The sequence below is a fragment of the Anolis carolinensis genome, chromosome 3 (genome assembly GCF_035594765.1).
Source record: "Anolis carolinensis isolate JA03-04 chromosome 3, rAnoCar3.1.pri, whole genome shotgun sequence".
Lineage (NCBI taxonomy): Eukaryota > Metazoa > Chordata > Lepidosauria > Squamata > Dactyloidae > Anolis > Anolis carolinensis.
In genome coordinates, this window is record NC_085843.1 from 22,147,998 (window position 1) to 22,166,188 (window position 18,191).

General features: G+C 38.3%; 1 protein-coding gene across 4 annotated transcripts in view; it reads left to right on the top strand.

The window, feature by feature from the left end:
- The window catches only part of arhgap42 (Rho GTPase activating protein 42), a 210,307-nt gene extending 193,489 nt beyond the window's left edge, over window positions 1-16,818 (top strand). For all 4 annotated transcript variants that reach the window (XM_062977124.1, XM_003219305.4, XM_062977123.1 and 1 more), the window contains exons 19-24: window positions 293-437; window positions 2,492-2,866; window positions 7,810-7,966; window positions 8,057-8,119; window positions 14,511-14,590; window positions 16,106-16,818. In XM_062977124.1, the coding sequence (XP_062833194.1) occupies window positions 293-437; window positions 2,492-2,866; window positions 7,810-7,966; window positions 8,057-8,119; window positions 14,511-14,590; window positions 16,106-16,197 (912 nt within the window). In that variant the 3' untranslated portion in view covers window positions 16,198-16,818. The remainder of the gene's footprint in view (window positions 1-292; window positions 438-2,491; window positions 2,867-7,809; window positions 7,967-8,056; window positions 8,120-14,510; window positions 14,591-16,105) is intronic.
- Window positions 16,819-18,191: the final 1,373 nt, after the last annotated feature.

Genomic DNA, 18,191 nt, shown 5'->3' on the forward strand with positions numbered 1-18,191 from the left:
AAGATTTTCGTATCTATAAAAGGAATGCCTAGAGAATGTCTAATACACATTTTAAAACTACTGGAAGTGACGTAATTAAAACAATATGACAAAACTCTGACTTATAAATTATACTAAAGAGGAAATGGGTTTTTCAGTGTCCACCATATCTGCAATTTTTACACAAAAAATCATAGTGGTAGGGCCTAGATCTGATGTGATATCTTAACCTAAAAGTGTGGGCATTCCTAAAGATTCTCAAGGAGAGTTATATAATATGTTTATGTTAAGAGTCCTTGCTTTTAACTGACAGATATTCCACACAGCCCCGGACCCCAACATTCCTCTTCCGCAGCCTCAGTCCCGATCGGGCTCAAGAAGAACAAGAGCAATCTGCCTCTCCACAGGCTCTCGCAAACCCAAAGGACGATACACACCATGCCTGGCAGACCCAGATAGTAAGTGCTGCTTAGTCCTCTAACGTCTTCCAACTCTCATGAATGGCAGTAGTTAGCTTGCTTTGAGTATTAAGGGGTGCTTCTGGGCTGAGAGCTTTTAGTGCTTTTTTAAACTATAGAAGAATGTGAGTCTTGACTTTCCCTGGTGTTGGTACTTTGTGCTCTGCAAAGTGGATTTTGTGTCATCTCTTGAAATTTTCCATTTCCTGGTTCCTCCAACAAAATCATCTAGATATGGGTGGATTTTTTTCCTTATCAATTGTCTAGCAGTCTAATCTAACAAATACAGCTCTCAACCTGTCTGTCTCTCTTCTTCCCATCCCATATCCAATAAAACACTCCAAGGATATGTGGTTTAATTGAAATCACTGCAGACATCTAAGATGTTGACAGGACAGTTTATCCAGTCCCAATATGGGAACTGCAGATGTTAGTTTCAAGATACTAGTCTTGTTCAACTCTGCCATCACATTCTGATGGCTTCATTTTCTGCCATTTATTTCACGAACACTGATTCTATCTTGTCTGTCTACATCTGGGCATCAAGCTTTTTGGGGGGAGCAGGCCTGATATCTGCAACCTGCATTAATAATGCTAGTTAATAGATATATCCTTATGCTGTTCATGCTCATTAGAGAGACAGAGATTCCTTGAGACATTTCTGTGATCTTGAAAATTTTGCTATGTGGACTCAAGATTGTAGCTTAGGAAGTCATTAGAGTCGAGCTTATATCTGAGGAGACATGCTTAGAACTAATTTTATATTGGAATTTTTTTATAATGGGTAAGAATTGATTACAGCCACATCTGGTTTACTTTGAGTCCAGTCCTGAGATCATTCTGAAATTGAATTCAGCTCCTGAATCCATTCATGCATTACAGCATTTCCCCTTAAATTAACGCTTTTTTAAAATAGTGATTTATTATCTTGACTGTCATCCCTTTTTGTGATTTTTACTGTATTTCCTCCTAATTAAAATTGGTACAGGTTGAGAAACCTTTGTCTTGTTGGAGGCATTCATGACCGGAATCACTGTGTTGTTGTGAGTTTTCTGTGCTGTATGTTCCAGAAACATTCTCTTCTATGAAATTGTCCATAAGCATGTGGACAATTTCAACAGAAAGGAGGAAACCATGCAAATGAACGAAATCTGGCTATCAGTATTAAAAAAAAAACAATGGTTTAATCCATTGCACCATCAGGGGCTCTGGCAAGGCCTTTAAATGCTAATCAAGGTGATCAGTTACAACATTCACACTGGCCTCTTTCTCCCACCCTGGACCTTCCACAGATATATAAACCTCCCTTGCTTAATCTCCCAATATACCTCGCAACCTCTGAGAATGCCTACCATAGATATGGGTGAAACATCAGAAGAGAATACTTCTGGAACATGGCCATACAACCCAGAAAACTCACAACAACACTGAGAATCCCTTGTTGGGAATTCTTAAAAATCTATAAAAATTGAGTAAGTTGGATCTAAAACATAATTTTTTTATTTAATTATTTAGTTATGTCATTTCTATCCCACTTTTCTCACCCGAAGGGACTCAAGGCAGCTTACAGATTTGGCAAAAATTCAGTGCTGATAAAAACAACAGTGCAGTAAAAACATAAACAGTTTAAAAATTACTTCATCCTTAGACTTAGATTTTATCTCCAAGATATCGCATTATGTATGTATATGCAAATACAAGCATACTAATAGCCTAAAAACTCCAAAATTGAAAACACTTCTGAACCCAAAGCATTTTGGATAATAATAATAATAATAATACTTTATTTATACCCCGCCACCATCTCCCCAACGGGGACTCGGGGCGGCTTACATGGGGCCATGTTGGATAAAGAACATTCAACTTGTACTATCCACTTAAAGCAGTGGCAAGCAACCTTAGCCCTACAGTTTTATGTTTACCATTGTACATTTTTTTCTGAAGTTTTCTTTAATGGGAAAGTTGTATTGCAATTAAAACGGGGACGTTCAATTCTCTCCTGAGAAATGCTGTCTTTTCCCCTGATCTTGACCTTCACGTTTTCTACCATCTAGGTGATTCATACAGTAGCAGTCCAGACAGTACTCCTATGGGCAGCATTGAATCACTCTCTTCTCACTCATCAGAACAGAACAGCACTACAAAACCAACATCTTCTCAGCCCAAGGAAAAAACAGGGGCTGTCCCTTGGATTGCGTCATCCCCATCTAATGGACAGAAAAATTCAGGCCTTTGGACCATAAGTCCTGATTCTTCCTCAAAGGAGGATGCAGCAAAAACAGATGTGGAATCTGACTGTCAAAGTATTACATCCATCACTGGTTCAGAGAATGTGACTCCTCCAGTGGACCCAAGCACAAAAGGACTGTATAGTCTCTCTGGAATCAAAAGATCCACACCGTCATCCATCAGATCAATTTCTTCTGAAGGTATGTGGAACATTGTCTATTACATAATGTTTAACTTTCATTAAACCAGCCCAAAAACACCTCAAGGGATCTTGATCTGTGGAATTTTCTGGCCACATTGAATTCCAAGGTATGTGAAAATGTCAAAAATCTCTTACGTCCATGGAAAAGCTTCAGACACAGTTTTTTTACAATAGTCAAATACCCTTCTCCAAGGAGTTATGAGATAAAATATATATATCTTGAGTAGGAATTTTCTGTGGAATTTTCTGGCCACATTGAATTCCAAGGTATGTGAAAATGTCAAATATCTCTTACGTCCATGGAAAAGCTTCAGACACAGGTTTTTTCCAATAGTCAAATACCCTACTCCAAGGAGCTATGAGTTAAAAAATATATCTTGAGTAGGTTCAGACATCATTGTTTTCAAAATAAATGTAAATAACAAAAACAATCAATTCCTTAAACTCTTTTTGTCCAAGTCATTTTGGTCCTTTAAAGAATGCAGGCATTATAAGGCACTGAAATTGAGAACTGTTGTTCACAACTTTCCAGATAACATCATAAAATGCTTACCTTGTAGAAGTAATTCTATATGAATTCTGCAACACAAGCTGGCTGTAAGGCTAAAATGGTCCTGTCTGTTTGCATGAGTGTTAGTCATGTATCAAGAAAATAAGGAAGAAAATGAATGAGTAATAGATGTTGAAATACCCCCCTTTCCCCCCTCTTCTTATTGCCTCCTCTCAACAGAATTATTTTCAGTAATCATCATAAAATGAAACAATACCCATATTTACTCAAGTATAATGCACCACTGATTGTAATATACACCTCCATTTTGAAGATGCACATTTTTTTTAAAAATAAAAAGTTTTCCATTACATTTAATGTGCCCAACAGTGCAAACAGAGCTTGCCCGGGAGGCAAGCAGCATGAATAAGGCCATTTGTGAATCCATGCCTCTCTGTTAGGCTGAGGCTGGTGAACTTGCCAGCCTTGCACAATTCCCAGCTAGTCTCATTCACAAAGCCTTCAAAACCAAAGATGAGGCCAGTTGGGAACCGCATGGGACTGAGCCTAAGGGGTGTGGGTGAGAGATCTTAAGAGCCACCCATGAGGTAGGAAGTAGGATCCATGTCTAAGTGGCAGGAAGAACTGAGTCACCTCCTCCAGAACCACAGAGCCTCGAGATTGCCACCACCACCAGGAACAACTTCTTCATGCATGCCCCCCTGACTCCCTGTCTGACCTCCAGAATTCCAGATCTTTCCACACTGATAGCTTTATGTGTGTGATTCTAGTGTACAATTGAATCCAATGCGCACCTCTCGTTTAGCAATGTAATTTAGCCCCCAAAAAGTGAGCATTAGACTCAAGTAAATAAGGTAATAACAATGGTCACAAAATGTGTCCTTATTTTTTGAATGAAAGCTTAGAATTCAGGCTAGCTAATGGCCCTAACAAAAGCTAGGTAGAATGCTTAGAATTGGGTTTAATCTATTTAGTCTGGTCATATTGGAGATCTACAAAACAACTTGAGGGGATTATGGCAGAATCTGTTGCACTGTATAAATATTAAGTTATTCTGTGACTATATCTTTTATAACACTGATTACACAATGCTAGTAATATGCACAGTTTGATTAGCTATTGTTTCAATATCATGGGCAAAATACATATAAACATAAATTGTTCAATCATGAAAAACATCCATAATAAACATAAAAAATTAACGTTCACAAACTGAGTTCTCTACAATTCGTCGTTATTTCTTCTTTGGAAAGAGATTAAATTTAAGTTCAAACCTTGTTTCTTCTGTAGAGTGTTATGTAATTAAAGTTCAATCCCTTGTAGATTCAAGTAGTTGTAAAAATTCTTGTTGAGTACACAATGATAGCACTTGTAGGAATTCTTCTGATGTATGTGGTGATAGGAACTACAATGGTTACCGGTATTGTAAACCTTGTTTCAGGAAAATTTCCCTTCCTCAGGTTGCTACTTCATCAATTAAAGTTGGTATCTTCGAAGGAATGTACAAATTTCTCCTGAGGAGTAAATGGCTCTGCTTAAGGACTTTCAATAGTAATGAGTCTGCATGTCTTTCAAATGTGAGCCTCTGTTGAATCTCAGCAGGAGTTTCCTTGCTCATAGCACCCACTAAAAGTCCAAACCTGATAGTAAAACAGTTAATTGATAAAAACACATATATAAAAAAGGAAAAACACTGTGTGAAAGTAAAAGGGTAAAATCCAAGAGTTGATACAGGAGACAAGTATCACATGCAGTAAGCCAAGTCAAACTGGTAAGAGGAAAACAATTCAAAGGCAATTTAAATCCAGCAAACAAGACTTAAAACATGAACATGATTCCCAAAGTAAATCGAGAAAACAAGGAGCAAAACATGAACATGAATCCCAAAATATTCCATGAACCAAGCAGCTAAACTTGAGCATGAATCCAAAGGTATATTCATAAAACCAGCATCAAAGCATGACATGAATCTTGGGTCTTGAACTAAAGTCTGAACTGGGAATGAGACAATTCTTCACTTGGATAGTGATGTTTGCTTGATCTAAAACTCCAACAGAGCTCTCTCTGGTTTAAGGACTGCAAAACATGAACACATTTATTTGACTTTGAGAAGTCTGCTTCTGCCTCTCTTTCTCACTGATTCTTTCTGATTTCCTGCACCTGAATCTTTGCCCCCTCAGAAGCAGTCTGATATCTATGTCTGTTTTATATTGTTACTGTTTTTATCTGGGTTCGACCCTTGTAAGCTGCCTTGAGTCCCTCCGAGGAGATGGAGGCGGGGTATAAAAATATTATTATTATTATTATTTATTTATTTATTTACTTTATTTCTATCCCGCTCTTCTCACCCCGCAGGGGACTCAGAGCGGCGTACAACATATATTTAGACAAAAATGCAATACCACATTATACAAAGCAAAAAAAATAACAAAAAATCAATAGAAACAATCAACATATAAATATAATTTAAAACCATTAACATTAAGATATTAAAACATAAAAATATAAAAACAGCATCTGGGTACACCTTCCCCCTCCGCCTCCGCCTCCCCCCCCCCCGCCTCCCCCGCCTCCCCCTTCATGGTCTTAATGTCTTCTTTGACTCTCTTGGATGCACTGGGCCCTTGCCAGCATCCTCCTTTTATGCCCCAGCCTCAGGAGGCAGCAGGTGTTTCTGCTGGGCCTTTCTTCAGCCAGGCAGTCAGGGCCAGAGTCTACAAGGGGCCAGTCACCAGGAGCTGAGGTCAAAGGTAGCCTGCAGCAAACAAACACTGCCCTTTCCTCCAAGCTCCTCGTTGTTGATGTTCCATGGCTGTCTAAGATCGTGCTGGGTCTTCTATTCTCATCATCTTCCTTGATATGATGGGTTTCTTCTGCTTCAGAGGGCAGGACTCTCTTCTCCCCCCTCCCATTTCCAAGGTGGTTGTTTATTATTATTATTATTATTATTATTATTATTATTATTATTATTATTTATTATTATCATCATCATCATCATCATCATAAACCAGTTTCTCCTTTGGATGAGCTAATGTTATCTTGAGTTGCTAAATTTCTTGTGGATGAAAGGTCCCCTCCCTGCCTGTTAGATTCCAAAACAGCTCTACTTTCACACTCCGACTCAGCGACAGCATCTTACTCTAAAACCCCCTCCTCCTCAGCTGCTTCTGTTTCCAGCACTCTCTCATGCCCTGAAACCCCATCTTCATCTGGCTGAACCACCACAAAACCAGTGATTACAATATTTGTGATAGTTATAAATATTTATGGAATTTATATGGCACTAATACGTTTTGAAAAATTATACTGTTTTAAAAATGTATAATGCTTTTTAAGAGGTTGGTTTAGATCAGTGGTTCTCAACCTGTGGGCCCCCAGAAATCCTAACAGCTGGTAAACTGGCTGGGATTTCTGGGAGTTGTAGGACAAAACACCTGGGGACTCACAGGTTGAGAACCACTGAGAGAAATGAGAGAAATGGCAAACCAGCAGAAGTTGAATAAAATATGGAAATAGCAGCAGTTCAATGTAACTGAAATGTTAGGTGTCAGTAATAATGTCTTGGTCAATGAGTCATGTCTGGGTATTATATAGCACGTCTCAGAAACCTTTGCCTATATATTGTCTAGAGAAAAACCTTTTCCCTTACTGGTATTTACAGTAACAGTTTTGTTAGTGTGCATCACTGTTTCCATATTTTCTGATTAGTATCACTCAGTAAGCTTCCTGATTCAGCACTTGCTTTGTATTATCGTACTTAGTAATAGCTGTTGCTATTAACTTCAAAGGGTTGATTGAAAGAGAAACTGCAATGATGCATGTTTTGCTTAAATAGTCCAGACTTGAGGTAAGCAGCAGATACAAATCCTGGGTCTAATGCTTCTGCTGTAATGCAATATTGTCAAAGGGAAAGGTATTTTCCAGACAGAAACAATAAGAAGCTTATTTCCCTTTTGCACCCTCCCCAACTCATATCCTAACTGGTTCTTTCCATTTGGACGAAACATAATTGTTTTATATACTCATGTATAACTCTAGATTTTTTTAGTTGAAAAAGTGACTAAAAAAAAACCTGGAATGACTTATTCACATATCAGTTTAGGTACTGTATCTTGACTATCAAAAAAGGAAATGGCTGTTGAGTCAAGTGGCAAAGGGCAAGAGTTTGGTCTGTTCCTGGGGAACCTAAATGAAGCTCTTACCCTCTCTACTCCCTCTGCAATGCTTCCACTTCTGAGCTTTTTGAATGTCTGGATGGGGAAATGGCAGTAGTGGCAACTGGGAGTAGCTGGACCCTTGCGGTGACAGTGGCTCTTACCATTTTCTGTAAAATTACTCCTGATTTTTAAATGGGCCATATCAAAATACATAACTTTAGTCCTCAAAAGTGTTAATTTATATGATTCAACCTTTTTTTCATTATTATTTAGGTAACAAAAGCTGCACTGGTTCTGTACAAAGTTTAGCATCCTTGGATGCTAAAGAAATATCAAAGACCCCAGAAAACCCAGACCTGCCTCCCAAAATGTGCAGAAGACTGCGGTTAGATACTACATCAAGTAATGGCTATCAGAGACCAGGGTCTGTGTAAGTAGCCCAGTTGTTTGTTGCTGTTTTCTTAATATTCTTGCATTCAAAATAATGTTTCTAAACCTGCAGTGCATTCATATGTTCCAGGGTAGCAGCAAGAGCCCAGCTGTTTGAAAGTGGTTGCTCACTTAAGCAGACTTCCTCAGGAAGGTAAGATATACAGTACTTCACAATACTATGCATAACTGTTTGACTTATTCCACCTTATGACAGCCCTATGGCAAACTTGTCATGAGGTTTTCTTGGCAAATTTGTTGAGAAAGGATTTACCTTTGCCTTCCTCTAAGGCTGTGAGGGTGTGACTTGCTAATGGTCACCCAGTGGGTTTCTGTTGCTGTGTGTACGTTGGAACTGTTTTCCAGACCTATAGTCCAATGCTCAAACCACTGTTTTACTGGCTCTCTTGCAATATTATACCCTCTCTGTTCCATATTTTGAATATTAAATACTATGTTTCTGTTGTACAATCATGAGGGATAGTAGCTGCTTTTGAAAGTTATATTTTAAATTCTGTCTAGCTATGGCCATGAATTTGTAACTATGGTAGTTAAAATAGGGAAAGTTGCAATAAATAGGAAGAATTCAAAATGCAAAGTTGAGGCCAAACTCCTCCATGTTCAGGTAATCTCTCTAGGAAGTTCTTTCTGCAAACCTTCCCTCATTTCCTCAAGTTTTGGGGCAGAGACAGAGATAGAACAGTTATTTGGATTGGAGAGGGAATCTTTCCATAATTAGAATGACACTTTTGAGCAAGTCAGAAAACATGGACCTTGTAGTGTTATTTAGATGTGGCTCGGACCATCACTTCATTAATTTCACCCTCATAACTATTGTGTAAGCAATTGGATCTTGTAGTACCTTTGAAACTGAGAGCAGGAAGTTGGCAGCATAGGCTTTTGAAGACTAAGCCCATTTCCTCAGATGTATGGAATGAGGTGCCTACCCTCTTTCCCCAAAAATAAGACATCCTCTGAAAATAAGACCTACTAGAGGTTTTGCTGAATTGCTAAATATAAGACCTTCCTAGAAACTAAGAACTAGCAAAGTTTTTGTTTGGAAGCATACCCTCCAAACAGAACACCAGAGCATGCAGGATCGGTAAATGTACATACTATAGATAGTTGTACATGGAAATAATGGTATTAACAAGAAATTCCTGATAGGAGTCACAGTTTGTCTGGTTATGCTGGTTTGTGATAACAACTACAGTACGGTATATAATAAATGTTCATTTTTTTTGTTCAACAATAAATGTGAATTCTTCTTCATGGAAAAATAAGACATCCCCTGAAAATAAAATCTAGTGCATCTTTGGGAGCAAAAATTATATACAACACCGTCTTATTTTCAGGGAAACACAGTAGGAACAGAACTTCCTAGACAGACTGTCTGGGTGAATAGCCATAGAAATGCAAAACTTGTGGGTATGGTGGTGAGGTGACAAATTCAGTTTTAAGGATGGCTGAGGGACAAAGACAGGAAAGAAGATGTTGCTTATCATTGAATGCATGTCTTTCCAGTTCTAGTCTGCTACTCTAAACCCAAAATGTGTAAACCACAACCCTTGGATCATGTGCAGTCTTCAGCCCTGGTTTAGTGTGACCCCATGACTTACCTCTCATGATTTTTTTTTCTGGGTGTATTTAGACAAAAGCACTGTTCCAACAATGTCAGCAGTCTCGATCAGAATCACTCTAGGAAAAGAGGGGTGAAAGCCTCTCACAATGCTGGAAAGTCTGCTTCTGAGATTGCTGCTTCCTTCTCACAAATAGAAAGCAGAGATACAACAATTCTGGAAAAGATTGTTGGAATAAGAACTTTTCTCAGCAAGAAAGGAAAGCTCTTCTCCCAACATCTCATCTCACTAAAGACTGAAATGTGAGAAGGCTGCTGCTGCTGCTCAATCACATAGTTGTTTCTGATTCTTCGTGACCTCATGGACCAGTCCACACCAGAGCTCCCTGTCGGCCGTCGCCACCCCCAGCTTCTTCAAGGTCAAGCCAGTCACTTCAAGGATACCGTCCATCCATCTTGCCCTTGGTCGGCCTCTCTTCCTTTTTCCTTCCATTTTCCCCAGCATCACGATCTTTTCCAAGCTTTCCTGTCTTCTCATGATGTGGCCAAAATACTTCATCTTTGCTTCTAGTATCCTTCCCTCCAGTGAGCAGCCAGGCATTATTTCCTGGATGATGGACTGGTTGGATCTTCTTGTGATCCAAGGCACTCTCAGGATTTTCCTCCAGCACCAAAGTTCAAAAGCATCTATCTTTCTTCGCTCAGCCTTCCTTATGGTCCAGCTCACGCAACCATAGGTTACTATGGGGAATACCATTGCTTTGACTATGCGGACCTTCGTGGCTAGTGTGATGTCTCTGCTCTTCACTATTTTATCAAGGTTGGCCATTGCTCTCCTCCCAAGAAGTAAATGTTTTCTGATTTCCTGGCTGCAGTCTGCATCTGCAGTGATCTTCGCACCTAGAAATATAAAGTCTGTCACTGCCTCCACGTTTTCTCCTTCTACTTGCCAGTTATCAATAGGTGTAGTTACCATGATCTTAGTTTTCTTGATGTTTAACTGCAACCCAGCTTTTGCACTTCCTTCTTTCACCTTGGTGATAAGGCTCCTCAGCTCTTCCTCACTTTCAGCCATCAGAGTGGTATCATCTGCATACCTAAGGTTGTTAATGTTTCTTCCAGCAATTTTAACTCCAGGTGTAGATTCCTCAAGCCCCACACATCGCATGATGTGTTCTGCGTGCAAGTTGAATAGGGAGGGTGAAAGTATACAGCCCTGCTGTACTCCTTTCCCAATCTTGAACCAGTCTGTTGTTCTGTGATCTGTTCTTACTGTGGCTACATATTGTGAGAAGGCTATGTTCTATATATTATTAAATTTATGAGTTTGGGAGATCTGGCAGATTGGTTGTGATGAGATCTGGGTGACACTGTACCCTCTGGCCCTTTTGGACCAAAACAGTAATTTTTGCTTACTCTAATTGCTGCATCGCAGTGGAAATAAAATACATCTGTACATTTTGCAGCGCACACCTCCCTTTTCCCTCCCACTTTCCTTTCCAGTTTACTATTCCATTTTGTCAGAGCGCTGGATGGTAGTAATGAGTAGATTGAGTAAGAAGTTGGCAGAACAGAAGGAAGGAAGACAGACCTCCTTTTGCAGCTGAGAAAAGATTCAGGCAAGCTGGCCACTGTTTATGAACCAGCTCTGGTGCTTTGTCCCAGTGGTAATAATAACTGCATACACGTCATCTGGAATTTTTTGTAGTTCTTTTTAGACATATCAAGGGTGAGGCTGTGCTTTCATCAGCCCTAAGATTGTTGTTTTAAATAGTTGTAGCATTCACTACATTTTTGTCAATGTGTACAGCTCCCTCTCATTTAAAAAGTGTTTATGTGAGAGGATGAACTGTGGAGAGCTAATAATATCCCCAAGTACTTCCTACAGTTTCATCCCCTTTTTGTTCTCCCCATTTTGTAGGAAGAGATTTCTGGTATGTTGTTTATCTCTGATGCGATACATTTAGTAGTGAAGAGACAGCATATTGAACCTTGAGCTGGAAAAACTGAATTGAATTCTTCAGGAATCATGAAGGTTGCAGGGTAGCCGTGACCTAATCCAAAAATTACTTCCCTTCACAGGATGGATTCCGCCTTTTAACCTTAGATTGATTTGCAGTTAAAAGAGCTCTGCTGAAATGGAAGTAAATTGATATAGTTAGGGAAATGTTGGTGGATAATGAAGCTGCAGTCTTTATGGTTGCCTGCTTGTCTACATTGATCATGAACAGAGATTGGAAAAATTACTTTTAGGACATAAGTTCCAGAATTCTCCAGTCAATAACTTTTCCATGCTCTGGTCTTAGGAATCAAACAGAATAAAACTAATGAGATCTTCATTGTTTCTTGGAAGAATGATGAGAATCCTGTTATAAACAATAGTTAAAATGATTGATTATAAAGAATATTTTCCTAGTATTTCAACTTGTTGAATTCTAATCCTCTTGTAAAGTTGCAGACAGAGATATTAGATTTTTACATTCAAATGTGAAGGCCAGTGGGTTTTATTTTCCAGATTCAGAAACAGATTTTGCTTCTTAGAATTATACGTGCAATTTATATAACCATCTTCATCTGCTAGAAGACCTGAGTGAGTTTCTCACTTGAAAGGAAATGAGGTTTTTCTTAAAGAACATGTTTCTGGTAATGTTATTTTGACACCCTCTTTTACTGGCTGCATTGAATGAACAGAAGTAATATAACCAGAAAAGACATATCTTCTTCAAAAGCACACACTATAAGATCTTGCTGTTGGAAGGGTGGAGTTCTCTATTATCTTAATTCTAAGGCTAAATGATTGGCATCAGAGGAAAAAGTTGCTTAGTTCACAGTTTTAGGACATGGTTTTAAAAATCAAGAAACTAAGAGTACCTTGTAAAATTTCCACTCTTTAAGGTTCTGGAGTTCTGGTTTTGTTATTTGTCCACTCATTCCCATAATTATAGAGGCTAAGCATCCCTTATTCACATCCTGAAATCTGAAAATCTCCAGAATTGTCTATGTGCATGGTTGAGACAGTGACATATTTGCTTTCTGATTGATCAATGCACACAAACTTAGTTTCATGCACAAAGTATTGAAAATGTGACATGAAATTACCTTCAAGTTGTGTGTCTGACATAAAACTTTGTTTAGACTTGGGACCTATCTCAAAGACATCTTATTATGTATTTATATGCATATTCCAAAATCAATTATGTATGTATTTGCATATTCTAAAATCCAAAAATGCTCTAATCTGAAATCCAAAATACTTCTGGTCCCAAACATTTTGGATAAGGGATACCAAGCTTTCTTCCCATCCATTTTATATTCTATACTATGTTTTGTATTTCCCTTTGATGAAACAGCCAGGAATCCACAAATTGTCCAGCTACTGTAATTTGATTGCATCAAAGAGTTATCCCAAACCATGATTTGTGGGTTCAGATCTGAGGGCAATTACAACTTTTCTCAAGACAAGGTTTGCAAACCAGCATCAGTCTATGGTTTCAGAGCACAGTCTTGCAACTGCTCCAGACAGTTTGTTGAGCAGTTCTTGGTTCAAATGTTTATAAGTTAACTTTCAAACTCAGAGTTTAGTGGTACATGCCAATGCAGACTTTGCAGCTTGCTAAAAAAAAAAAAAAAGGAATGAGCGATTAATAATCTGGTAATATATTTGAGTGTTGCTCACTCGACTTGACTCGACTGGAGTCCGGATGGAGGGCAGTTAGTTTCTTCTGCTATACCACTAAGAATTTTAAAAATGATATGTATATATAGAGGAAAAACTAATCATTTTTCAGGAACAAAAGAGCATAATTCACAGGTCTATATTGCTTTATCCTTGCAATAGCTGGCTGAGTTTAAATGGAGCTCAGAGAGATTGTAGATTTCCCAAGGCACCTTAGTGAATGTTATGGCTGACTGGGTATATAATGTGATGTATTTTAACTGCATTGCAGTTACTGCGATAGAGAACTATATTTGTGAAGATTTTTAAGGCAGTAAACAAAAACAAAATACCAGAGGTTGGATCAACAACCATTCATGAATTATTAGGACAACAACAAGGTGTCAACATGCAAAAAGGAAAAATGCTGTATTGATATGTTTGTTTGAGTGTTTTTTGTTTATTTTTAGTTTATATTTTTCTTTTATGCTCACTTCCTTGAGAAATTTAACAGTTTTCAGGAGGGGGAGTGTTGCAAGCTACATATATTTTCGCAAATAAATACATTCAGTTTGTGAAGAAGGAAATTTCTCAATTTATGATTAAGAGCTCAGAAATAACCCCCATCCTCATATATGAATCCACAGCACATATTGTGCCGTAACACTAGGAAATCACTCTGAATGTAATAATCTGGAAACTGAATTCAATTCTGATTAGGAGCAAATGCATGAATGAAGGTAAGCATCAGGACTAATCAGCAACTATACAAAGTGCATCTGTGTAAATGCATATACACAGTAGAGGTATCGTTTTACAAGGTCTTTGGCTTTCTTTGCTAAATAGTGCTGGTGTCTACAATCCCCAAGAACCCATAGCATTGAGCCAGGGCAGTTTAAGTCAGTGGTTCTCAACCTGTGGGTCCCCAGATGTTTTGGCCTTCAACTCCCAGAAATCCTAACATTTGGTAAACTGGCTGGAATTTCTGGGAGTTGTAGGCCAAAACACCTGGGCACTCACAAGTTAAGAACCACTGGTTTAAGTGGTGTGAAACTGGATTAATTCTACAGTGTTGATGCATCCCTATTTAAGGCTGATAAGACCTAAGGGTAAGAGAAACCAGTGTGTGAAAGGCAAGAACTGGGAGGTTAAATTAGGGGCAGAGTTTATGTTGTGTTCTTAACTTTCAGAAACACATCCCAAAAACCATTTTTAGTACCATTAGATTTACTGGAATGTCCTTCCTGTCATAGATCATCCTTTTCTTTTGGTCTGTATGAATGCAAGCTCTGGGTTTTTGTTTTTTTTCAGGCAAGCCAAGGCCATGTATTCCTGTAAAGCTGAACACAGTCATGAACTCTCCTTCCCACAGGGAGCAATATTTTCCAATGGTAAGATGTAGTATTTTTCATTTTTGTTTTTGTACCCAAAAACAGGAGTCTTGTGACGTCTTGCAGTCTGATTACATCCTGTATCTCCTTGTTGAGTTTGCTGCAACATCCTTAACACAGTTAACTCTCTGATGGTGATTCTCATTGTATTGGTGCACACATATGTTTCAAGTATTCCCCCATGAGCCTGTCCAAACTTCTCTATCCCGCAGTCATCCTAGGCACGTTTGGTGGAAATAAGGAAGAGGGCCTTTTCTGCTCCGAAACCTTAGAATTCCCTCCATAGGGAATTGTTGTTTTCTAGCAGCCAAAACTTTACTTTCCAGCAAATCTTTGAGAAATGTGTTTTAACAAGAAAAGAGCTGTGTTGTTATTAATTTTTGTTTTAAAGTCAGATGTTAAATTATTTTACTTCTTAAACCTTGGGTCCCGACCCCAAATGGGGTCCCCTTACCTCAACTTATTTATTTATTTTATTATTTTATTTACATCACTTTTACCCCGCCTTTCTCCCCGAGGGGACTCAAAGATGCTTACAATAAATAGGCAAAAATTCAGTGCCTAAAAACAATGTAAAAACAACAATTCATATAAAACAATCTTCAAAACAACAATTTATACAAAACAGATACCATTGCAAAATAAAATCACATTATATAAAATTTTAAGCATGTCCAAGATTAAAATCCATTCATCCAGGGTCCCAAAAATTTTGGCACCAGTAAAAGTTTTCTGAACTAATGGCAGTTTTAGGCATTTACATGAATCTGTTCTGCAATGTTACAGAATACTCTGCAGAATATGCTTCATAAAAAGGAAAGTCTGACTGTTTCACAAGCCTTACGAATGCTGATTTGTTACCAGTAAATGTTTGGTTTTTATACTTATTTTATATACCTATATGCCTGGGATCCCATCAAAGTTTCTCAGGCCAGGTCTTGAGTGGAAAAGTTTAAGATATCCTGTCCTAAGTGATTCTTCCCCCAGATGTTACCTAGAGCTACCCTGGAGGGCCTAGAGCAGGCATGGGCACATTTCAGCCCTCCAGGTGTTTTGGTATTCAACTTCCACAATTCCTTTTAGGAAATCCAAAACACCTGGAGGGACGAAGTTTGTCCATGCCAGACCTACAGAATTTGTAGAGGGATCTTCTGTAAGCATTTTCCAAGTCCTCCAGGGTTACACTTTGGCTATTCCTTGCAGAAATCATTCATTTCACTAGGATTCACTTTTACTCACATTTTCCTGTTTCCACAATTAGTTTAGGAACATAGCCCCTATGAATATGGAAGTTGTGTTATATGTTTTTACTGTATATTTTGCACCTTGAGCCCCAGTCTGGGAGAAGGGTGGAATATAAATAAGGTGATGGATTAATGCAAATGTACATATGCATAGTGCAGGCAGGCACTCACCCATTTTTTTGTTATTTTTCCTACTGTTGTTAAATTATTTTTTAATAAAGCATGCATCTAAAACAAAGTTCAAAGTAATACCCATTCCATTTCTTCGCAGTGTATCCATCAGTGGAGCCAGGATGGCTAAAAGCAACGTATGAAGGCAAAACAGGACTCGTCCCGGAGAATTACGTTGTCTTTCTCCAGTAGTAGTTAGCAGTCAGCAGTATCTTCATGGTATCCATGGTGACAAGCAATAAGCACTATGATTTTTTTAATCTGACACAGATACAAGGATCTGCCAGGTAGCCCTGCATGTGGTAGATTTCCTTCGACTTCTGTGACTACAGATTATGTAGCCTCTTACGAGAATCTAATGAGAACTGTCAACAGGGGTTGTGTTTTTTTAAAATAATCTTTCTGGACTTTGAAACTGAAAATGGTACCTTTTGTGTTTTCCACCACTAGTAACATTTTCTAAAAAGAAATCATATCAGTGGAAAATGAGAAACTGAAGATAAAGGAAAGGCGAATTGGCTCTTGTTTTTTCTCAGCTGGAAGTTTTTTCTCAGTTGGTCCCACCCATTTCAAGAAAGTTTTGATTTAAATGCCTACTCAAATGTTTCATATATGATCACAGATTTCACTATTTGCAAATGCAATGTGTGACACAGGGCTGTCGCTCCCATTAATTTGCACACCATTTAATTAATGTGAGTGGTTTTTGTTTTAAAATGGATTTTAATGTGGTATATGTGTGTTTTGTTTTGTTTTCCTTCACTACTTTGTGCTTTATCCATATAATTATTAATAAATTATATTTATACCGTCTTTTGCTTTGAAATATTGTAATCCTAAACCAGATGCCAAACATGTAAGTTAATGGCTTTGTATTTATATATATATATATATATATATATATATATATATATATATATATATATATATTTACCTTTGGCCTTCACAGTGAACGCTAATGGAATAATTTAATGCAAATAAAATAATAGGACCTGGAATTTTCAGTGATTAAAAAAAAAGTGACAAGGGACAGCAAGTGAAAATTAATAATCTTGAGCTTTAAATAAGATGTATTATTTCTCTGCCGGGAGTTTGACACATGAAGAAACTGATTTTTCTCTGACAAATTGGTCCAGTAGTTTATGAGAAAGTTATGTTTTTAAATTACCACGTCTTCCCCTTCCATAAAGCATGTATTATTCCATTCAATATGTAAGCTACATGTTTATTCTGCTGAATGGAGGGCTGGCCTTTGAGATCTAGCCTGTCAGTGCCACAAACACATGTCTTGTTTCATAAACGGTGAGTTCTGGAAGTTGTGTTTATAACTGATATGATTACTGTGTCTCTGAAATTTTGGGTCATTTCATTATTGAAACATTTAACAATGAATGCAAGGTGGTGCTGTTACTGTAGTACTTTTTTGCCTTATCCGATCTTTTCTAGGAGATACCAGTTCACCTACAGTACCTGTGAAGTTTTCAAATAAGTATGTACATAATCTCTTCCAATGGTACTGATTCATACATCTACCCTGTTTCCCCTAAAATAAGACATACCCATAAAATAAGTCGTAGCAGGATTTCTAAGCATTTGTGCAAAATAAGGCAGACCTCAAAAATAAGACCTAGTGAAAGGCGTGGCTATGCAGCGTTAGCTCCGCCAGTCAGGTCCCGGTCATTCTGTGCATGCTGCAAGCTGAGGCATAGAGGGAGACATAGAAAGTGGAAATAAAAGTCCCCTCAGTGAAGTGAGGAGCAAGACGCTCTGCTTTAAGTATTGTGTGTCCTCAGGGGGAAGAAGTAAAGCTGTGGCTGCCCTTTTACTCAGCACTGTGGGTCTCTCCCCGCCTCCCAGCACCAACCAGCAACAGTCTATGGGTCTCTCTCACCCCACACAAATACCAGGGGATAGGGGAAAGGTTTCAGCAAGTAGTCTTCTACTAAACTCAGAGAGGTCATCCCATAAATGAGATGTTGTACCATACTTGATAAAAAAAATAAGACATCCCCTGAAAATAAGCCATAGTGTGTCTTCTTGAGGAAAAATAAATATAAGAGTGTCTTATTTTCGAGGAAACGCGGTACTACCAGCAATTAAATATAGAGAAATCATATGATGTGATTGCATACATGGACAACCCCCCAAGAACAAAGTGACTTGGATATATCTGCCATGGTACTATC